Here is a 9067-nt window from a genome sequence, read left to right as displayed (position 1 = left end):
CGGCGTCTAGTCGCTCGTGCGCGTGCAACAAACTCAAGAATTTAAACTAGTCGTTTAAGTGCTGTTGCATCATCTAATACACTTAGCACACCGCCCCCCCCGGTACGCTACCTTGTACAGCGAGAGCACCTAGACTATAGTATCCATAGATACGCAAAGCTAGCACTTAGGACACCAATAATCTTGTCATGCAGCACCTCCACCGTGCACCTAAGACATTGACCAGGTGTCTAGATGGTGTTGGTACCAGAATACCCCTCCTATACCGCTTACCACCTATAGCCTCTAGACTACAGTATTTCCCACTCAATTTAATCCAAACGCCAGAATATTTAATCTGAGTGCCACAGGAATTAATCCCAGCGCCAAAGCATTTAATCCAAACGCCAGCGAATTTAATCCTCATGCATTCTCACAGTGGACCTCTCAAACTTAAAACGCGATCTACAAATCCCAGACGCATTATCGGTGAGTTGTTACTGACGAGGCATTGGACACCCAATGAGCAAGTAATAATATCAACTTTTTTTAATCATAACAAATAGGGGCCGGGTATTTATACCACCCACCACATCAGCCGAAGTACGGGGTGAACGCGAAGCATAATGCAGATGTGCATCGGCGCTGTTCTGCAACTCGCATCATCCTGTCACACCTTTATTATCCTGATAAGATGAGCGACTCACACTAAGGTGGTGACTAAAATAAACGTCCCGTCATGATGAAAGTAGCTCCTTGTGACGTCACAACTTGTAATGACGCAGCGAAAGCGTTTAGAGTTAGCGATAACATTGCAATAGCAACTTGATGTGATGCATGATACTGCAAATCGCGTGAGACCGGAGAGTGGACTCAACAGAATAGCTGCGTGCAAAGGATAGCCGTATTGTCCAGGGAAATCCGATACCAATGTTCTTGGGTCACGAAAGTGCCTCCCTTTTGCTGAAAGTCTCGTTACTTTATAAGGCGGAAAGAATTACACATCTTTGTGCAGTTTAGTAGTGTCATGTAGGAACACACTGAATGGGCTAGCTAAAGCTGTGTCGAAGTGATAGCGCCATTACATTCGACATAACGTTTCGTTCCATACCCCTCATGACTTTGGTTGAGAATGTGGGACGTCAGGTTGCAAGTGATGCGAAGTCATCTGAGTGGACTATCGGCTGATCACAGGAGTTTATCTTAGTAATAACCTTAGAGTGAGTCGCTCATCTTATCAGGATAACAAAGGTGTGACGCGATGATGCGAGTTGCAGCACACCGCCGATGCATATCTGCAATATGCTTCGCGCTCAACCTGTACTTCGGTTGATGTGGTGGGTGGTATAAATACCCGGCCCTTATTTGTTATGATTTAAAAAAGTTGTTATTATTACTTGCTCATTGGGTGTCCAATGCCTCGTCAGTAACAAGTCATCGATAATGCGTTTGGGATTTGTAGATCGCGTTTTAAGTTTGAGAGGTCCACTGTGAGAATGCATGAGGATTAAATTCGCTGGCGTTTGGATTAAATGCTTTGGCGCTTGGATTAATTTCTGTGGCACCTGGATTAAATTGAATGGCACTCAGATTAAATATTCTGGCGTTTGGTTTAAATTGAGCGGGAAATACTGTAGGTGTCAAGTACACCATAGACCTGGACTAAATATATAGGTGGTACTGGTACCTCAACGCTAGCTACTACACCTGAGACCCCACCATCTAGCGCAGTGCGAACATCGCCTGAACTATATACCAGCCGAGTGTCTGAGTTGAGTTGCTGCGGCTCACGGACAGAGAGCAGCGCGCTCGACTGCCAGCACGCCAGTTTAGAAAGCGATGGCGATAGTGTGAGGGAGCGAAAGCTGGCTGCAACGGAGGTAGGTACACGGGGGCAGTCGGGGAATGAAGGCCAAGAAGTTCCGCTCATTTTCATCTCTCTGCCTCGCCGCTGCACCCCGACCTTCCTGCCGCCTGCCCTCTCTTCCTCGCGCCCGTTCCCCCCTTGCGCGCCACTCTCCGTCAACGGTTACGCCGGGATAACGAGGCTCACGCACACACGGACGTCCGAGAGCGCACTCGGCAACGAATCCTGCCGGGCTGCGGCCGCCCAAAGAAGGAAGCGCTCCAAGAAGAAGATCGAAAGTGTGTGTGTGCGTGGTGAATAGGGTGCACCTGTCTACTTTCTCTCTTTGTTTCTTGCGGTCTCGCTGCTAATAGCTGCTGGCCGTGCTTTGGGCACCGGCCTGCGTGTAGAGAGTTGCATCCGTGTATACACTGTTCCCGACCGTTCCTCAGCCCCGCGCCTCTGGTGGGGCGGGGAGCGAATGTGGGTCTCTCCGGCGTCGGGTGGGAGTTGTGCACTGCAGGCCGGCGTTTATTGTTCCTCGTGCGGCCACCTGCGGCGGCGCCGGTTCTTCGGCGAAGCAGCGGCCAGTTGACGGCAGACAGCTCGGCCACGATGCGCTGGGTGAGTCAGTGGGCTTTGCTCTTCCCTTCGCGTTTTTACTGGCGGCGCGTATGGTCCGCTCACCGGCGCTGGTGAGTGGACCGGACCTGTCTGTCGGACGCGGCCCGGGCCGTCTTGCGTAGGAGTCTTCCGCGCGCAGACACGTGCGGGACGGGGTTTTAGAAAAGCATGGCGAAACTGGCACGAGCGACGTCTCGCGTTTTGTCAGTTCTGGGTTGGCCGTTGCGGTGAATATTTGGTTCGCGGGTTAAGCGAAGGCGGGTGATATGGTTAGGTGCCTGACAACGAACAAGCACTTGTGAGGCGCAGTCTGTCTTGTACGATAAATATGTGCATTTAATTGTCAGGAAATTAATATTTTATATGTTAGTAGAGGTGTTATGAGGCCAGACTGTGTTTCCATGGTAGTTTCTCCCATAGTTTTTTTTTCTTCTGATGCAGTTGCAATGCTCGTTTTATATGTTTGTTTAAAATTAGATATCCTGCTTCGGCTGACCATAGCAGTATTGTCAACCACATAATTGGGAAGCCAAACGTTCATCTTCTGAGAGGCAACCATGTAGCACGTGCAAGGATTCGTTATGAGATACATCAGAACGTTAAATTCTGCACTGCAAGAATCGCGCGGTTTCTGCCATGCCCAGAAATTCTGGACAAGAGCATCTTTGAGCGGGAAACTGCTTATGAACGCTATTTTTTCATATAATGTAAAATTTCACTATAACAATCAATATATCCGCAGATCACCCGACGGCAGTCTTGCATTTGTGTTTTTCGATTAATGTTTTTGCTATCGTGAAAAGCGTTCCCCATTGGTTTTCTATGGCAGTCTTAACTGCTAGATGCGATCGCTGCAGACACTTTATAAAAAGAAATATTTTGCTGCATATCAGAAGAATGGACCATTAACTTCAATATTTCCCTAACAGTTTGTTACAATTTTTCAGTTATCACAATTTTTGTCTGGGAATGTTGGACTTGAGTCAGTGTCGGCGGACCAATGGTTGGTCGTCTGTCGTTTCGAAAGAATGTCCCTTGCCGTCCGTGGAACGTGGAAGGGCGCAAGTTTGGCGTTTACATTAACAGGCACAGGTGCCATCGCCGCATCTCCGATTGTTGCACATAAGAATGCACGCATACAACCATGAGCCGTCTATTGCTTCTGTGCACAGTGATTACTAAATACTGATTGAAGGCCGTCCCCCTTTAGCGCTTTCACCCTATCACGCTGCCGCGATCGAGTCATTTTTAGCCTCCACTTATAGGACTGTTTATTAAAAGGATCGAGGTTCAATTACGACAAAGTAACCATAATACAGCACAACGATAAGTTCAGGTTTTAGGGGCCACTTAAAACAACTGTGATTTGCGAGAGGAGAAGACTTTGAGAGGAATTCTGATATTGCTGTGACTTTTTGAGCGAGACAACGTGTAGAAGGCCACAAATATACAGAGCACAGACAGCGCGTCGTCTTTCCTTACAAAAATGGCCTATGGACACTCTATAGACTTCTTATAGACTCTATTGCCTTCCTATAAACATTTCATTTTGTCTGCTTATAGTCTCTAGACTGTCTATAGACAAAAGTCTACTAAAATTATATGGCCATACATCTATAGACTGTATTTAGGATTTGTATTGCCTATAGACTGCTATCTAGTGCTCGTCTATAGAGAGTCTATAGACTTTACAGACAGAAGTCTATGGACAGTCTATAGGCTGTCTAAAAATTTTTGTAAGTGTTAGCGTCACGCAGTTGGATGCGTTAGCCTCATATGGATGCTATCGGTTTCAAACAAGCTTTATATTACACCTAGAGAAGCGGCAGATTCGATTCCATGTTTTCGCGCACATGCTGTATTTATCTGATCTTACCGAATGCTTGCGTTAGCTGCAACACAAACCAGCCTGCAGCCTCTTTTCAGCCTTCCGCTTGCGATTTTCTAACGTCGTTACCCAGTTACACAAGTGACCACTCTTCGATCCACTCTCGATATTTTTTTTTTATCTGACATTTCGATTTCATTCGTTGATTGTCACTTACGGTTTGAAAAGGGCGGATAGGCTCGCTAACATGAACTACAAAAGCGCCATCGTTTCTATTTTAGGTTTCTTTCTGCCCTAATTGAACTAAACCATCATTATCAATTTATCTACGGGCATCAATGCATTCAGTCAGAAGTTTCCTCCTTCAACTTTCGGAGTGTCAAGCAAGGCCACCTCATCTCAATACTTTTCTCAACAGGCATCTGCACATTGACGATGCTCAAAGTTTCTTCATACGAAACGCTCAGACGTGACCCTTTTTTTTTCCTGACAAAGAAAATGAAATCCCGTCCATCTCAATTCCGCCGGTTAAGTGCAGAAGTCCATTACTCGCGCTATCGCGGTGCGCTATCGACCGCAGTCGAAGCAAAGCCCTTTCTTTTGTAGGTTGAGGACATTGGTGCACGACTGTTCGTCCAGGCTCCGCACGCTGTGGTGGTCTATCCGGACTTTATATTCGTGTTATCTGCAACGATTATTGGCTCAGCGGTTATGGTGCTCGGCTGCTGACCCGAAAGAGGCGGGTTCGATCTCGGCCGTGGCGATCTCATTTCGATGGAGGCGAAATGCTAGAGGCCCCGTGTAATCTGCATTGTCAGCGCAAGTTAAAGAATCCCACGCGGCCGAAATTACCCGGAGCCCTCCACCACGGCGTCTCTCAAGGCTGATTCGCTTTTGGACGTTAAAACCGCATTGAACAAAAAAAAAACTAAATGCCTAAGAAGTAAGCATCCTTATCCGGATGAAAACCTCCACCTCTCATTTACATTGCTACATGATTATTTGTACGTTTCCGCGCGGATGACAGTCGTTCAGATTTCGGGACCTGCCGCGGTGGCTCAGTGGTTAGGGCGCTCGACTACTGATCTGGAGTTCCCGGGTTCGAACCCGACCGCGGCGGCTGCGTTTTTATGGAGGCAAAACGCTAAGGCGCCCGTGTGCTGTGCGATGTCAGCGCACGTTAAAGATTCCCAGGTGGTCGAAATTATTCCGGAGCCCTCCACTACGGCACCTCCTTCTTCCTTTCCTCTTTCACTCCCACCCTTATCCCTTCCCTTACGGCGCGGTTCAAGTGTCCAACGATATATGAGACAGATACTGCGCCACTTCCTTTCCCCAAAAAAACAATTATTATTATTATTCAGATTTCGGCTTGGTTTCGTTTTAACTGCGATGCCCATACTCAGTATAACAGGAACGTGAAAAAAGCTCTTCAGGTTCCATTCGAAAGATCCCTGGTATCCGCTGCTTTGTTTTCTAGTGTTCCCTTGCTTCTATGTTTGGCTGTCAACTTCGTGGAGGAAGATGGAGATAGAACGGCGCTTATTAACCTCGAAAAGAAAAAATCCGATAATCCGAACAATGCTTTCGTTTGCCGCGGTCACTTTCTCATTCGAGAGCAGAGCCCTAGCTTGACGTCACACGGGCACGCGCACATGTGCCGACAGCCGCGTGACCCGCGAGCGACCTGGCGTCACGTTTTTGCTGGCCGCACAGTGTCTGCCATCCGTCATCATTCTTCGCAGCGCGTTCACGTCACGTCAACCCACGCGCAACGTCACGCTCTTCTCGCGAGCTTCTGTGTGGTCCCGTCGACGCGTCTCTTAACCCACTTGGCGGGCCCCACAATCTGCGAGGTTAAATAAAATTGCAGAGTTAAACGAACCAGAATAACGATTCTAGTGCAAGGTGAGAAATAAAAGCAGAGGGCAGTCCCGATGACAAAAATAAAATACGTGGTCCCGATGTCAGTATCTGATTATGCCGCCAACTTTTCCTGTATCATGGAAGAAAAATTAACTGTATTAATAGAAAAAAAGCAAAAAATAAAAATTTATATGGATTAGTCCCACTAATCCAGGATATAAAAAGCGAAAAGAGAGATTGAGGTCTCCACTGACCCACGGAGCCGGTTGTGCGCCTTTCATTTCGTGAAAATGAACGGAGTTTGCAAAGTTGTCAACCCGGGTTCGAACCCGACCGCGGCGGCTGCGTTTTTATGGAGGAAAAACGCTAAGGCGCCCGTGTGCTGTGCGATGTCACTGCACGTTAAAGATCCCCAGGTGGTCGAAATTATTCCGGAGTCCTCCACTACGGCACCTCTTCTTCCTTTCTTCTTTCACTCCCTCCTTTATCCCTTCCCTTACGGCGCGGTTCAGGTGTCCAACGATATATGAGACAGATACTGCGCCATTTCCTTTCCCCCTAAAACCAATTATAAAGTTGTCAACGAACTCTATGAACTCTATGTTTTGTTTGGTTTTTGAGGAAGGGAAATGGCACAGTAACCGTCTCACATGTCTCAGTGGACACCCGAACCGTGCCGTAAACGAAGGGATAAAGGAGGGAGGCGGCGGCGGCCACCTGCGCCGTGCGTGAAGTCACTCGTGCTCCGACATACGCCGGCTCACGCGAAGCGCGGTGTTGACTGGCGTAGTGAAGTTTTTCGCTTCAAAAATAAAACACCCAGATTTCTCGCCATCTCCTGATAGGTCGCTGTTTTACACCCGGCCCACCCACCGTGCATTCGTGTGATTTATTCCCATATCTGACATTGATATACTCGGCGGCGGCAGCATTATTTGTGAGGAACGTGACGACGAAATCAAGAGGGAACTTCGATTGGCTTCAGAATGTCGTGTCACTTCTTGTCTCCTTCAAGTAGTGACTCACTGGCACCCTTGAGAAAGGTGCATACATCGTGGCAACCAGGTGGCAACGACGCTGCATCGGTAGCTGCTTAGCTCGTGCACGGCCGAGGAAAGGTCCTTGGCCGGATCGCCCTGGAGCAGTGGTGCGGGTCCAAGCTCGGTTCGCGATGCGTGTCTCGGTAGAGCGCTATGGCTCTGTGGCGGCACCGAAGCGTGTTGCGCGGTGCCTGCGAGATATGCAAACACCGTTCCCGCTTTGTGCAGCCCCATCCCATGTATCGAAGGCTTGTCGGTCCACCTCGTCCCTGGGAGCAGAACTGCAAGGCTGTTGGAGTCTCCTTCTCCAAGACGTATCCGACAGGCCCCAGACAGACGTTGCCTCACTGCAGCTGCATGCATATACCCTCACAAAGATGGTCTATATACAGTCTATAGACTTCTTATAGACTCTATTGCCGTCCTATATATATTTCTTTTTGTCTATTCATATTTATTTATTTATTTATTTATTTATTCAAATACCCTCAGGCCCCGAAGGCATTAAAGAGGCATTTGTCTATTCATAGTCTCTAGATTGTCCATAGAAAAAAGTCTACTAAAAGTGTACGTCCATAAACCTGTGGATTGTCTATAGACTGTGTATAGGATTTGTATTGCCTATAGACTGTTCTCTAAGGCTTGTCTATAGAGGGCCTATAGACTTTATAGACAGAAGGCTATGGACAGTCTATAGACTGTGTAAATAAATTTTTGTAGGGTGAGACACTGCACTACGCAGTTTCTTGCCCATACTCTTCCTTAGGTGGTAGAGCTCTACATGGAATTTCTTAACGGGTGTACGGCGCGGGCCACAGTAGTGCGTCGGGAAAGAAAACGCCCTCACTGGAATATTGTCTACATATAATGTAGTACAGATGGTACTGGGCAACACCACCTAGACACTGAGGGCATTTCCGCGCTTAGTGACATCGTGAAAGTGCGGTACCACCGTGTAAATAGCTTCACTGCATCCAATAGCCTGCGTAGAGTTAGGTTTGGTTTGGTTTATGAGGTTTTAAGGTCCCAAATCGACCCAGGCTATGAGGGACGCCGTAGTGGAGGCCTCCGGATAATTTCGACCCCCTGGGGTTCCTTAAAACGTGCACTAGCATCGCATAGTACACGGGCATCTAGCATTTCGCCTCCATCGAAATTCGACCGCCGCAACCGGGATCGGACCCGCGTCTTTCGGGTCAGTAGCCGAGCACATGCATAACCACTGAGCCACCGCGGCGGCTACGTAGCGTCAAGGATGCAAAGAATCCTAGTACATAAGGAAGTCCAGGACCCAGCTCCATCTGTTTAGGTGGTGTTGTCCTGAGCCACAGATACAGTGCGGGCAGGGATTTGGCGCTATCGAGAATGTACCAGCTGTGGTTATGGAGTGGACTCTGTCGCACAGGATGCGATATACAAGTGACGCTGTTACTTCGTCTCAGGAGGGGGTGGAAAGTCCGGAGGGTTTTCTTATTTCTCCCAAAGCCCGCTTTCCTGCGCAGAGCAGCGTGTCGGCTTATTTAATTAAACTCGCCGGCAAAGGGTTCTCGGCTCCGCCAGTTTCCTGCGTGCTGGTCTGTTCGGAGGCCAAATGGGCTCTTTGATATGGGAAGGTTTGGCTCCGGCCCAACTACGGCTATTCAAATGAACGAAAGATGCAAATATATCCTCTTTCAAGCGGCCGCTTACTTCGTTTTGAAGAAACTCGAAGGCTTGTTTTGAACAGCAGCCCGTTCGATTGGATCGCTTTGGCTGACCTTGGCTTTCTTTTGATGTCGCCGGTATTGATTGGAACTTTCCCGATTCAAATAATTTTCATTGACTCAGTATCTCACGAGATGTCAATATATTATCTTTAATTAGCTCCTTAATCACTATATAATG

General features: G+C 48.0%; 1 protein-coding gene across 1 annotated transcript in view; it reads left to right on the top strand.

Moving 5' to 3' along the window:
• The first annotated feature begins 2182 nt into the window (after nucleotides 1-2182).
• Myo61F (unconventional myosin 61F) overlaps nucleotides 2183-9067 on the top strand; it is a 155384-nt gene continuing 148499 nt past the window's right edge. The window contains exon 1 of the mRNA XM_077654094.1: nucleotides 2183-2449. Within this exon, the coding sequence (XP_077510220.1) occupies nucleotides 2441-2449 (9 nt within the window). The 5' untranslated portion in view covers nucleotides 2183-2440. The remainder of the gene's footprint in view (nucleotides 2450-9067) is intronic.

The sequence above is a fragment of the Amblyomma americanum genome, chromosome 2 (genome assembly GCF_052857255.1).
Source record: "Amblyomma americanum isolate KBUSLIRL-KWMA chromosome 2, ASM5285725v1, whole genome shotgun sequence".
Classification (NCBI taxonomy): Eukaryota; Metazoa; Arthropoda; class Arachnida; order Ixodida; family Ixodidae; genus Amblyomma; species Amblyomma americanum.
The sequence above is the reverse complement of the archived record's forward strand: the minus strand, read 5'-3'. Positions and strand labels throughout refer to the sequence as shown.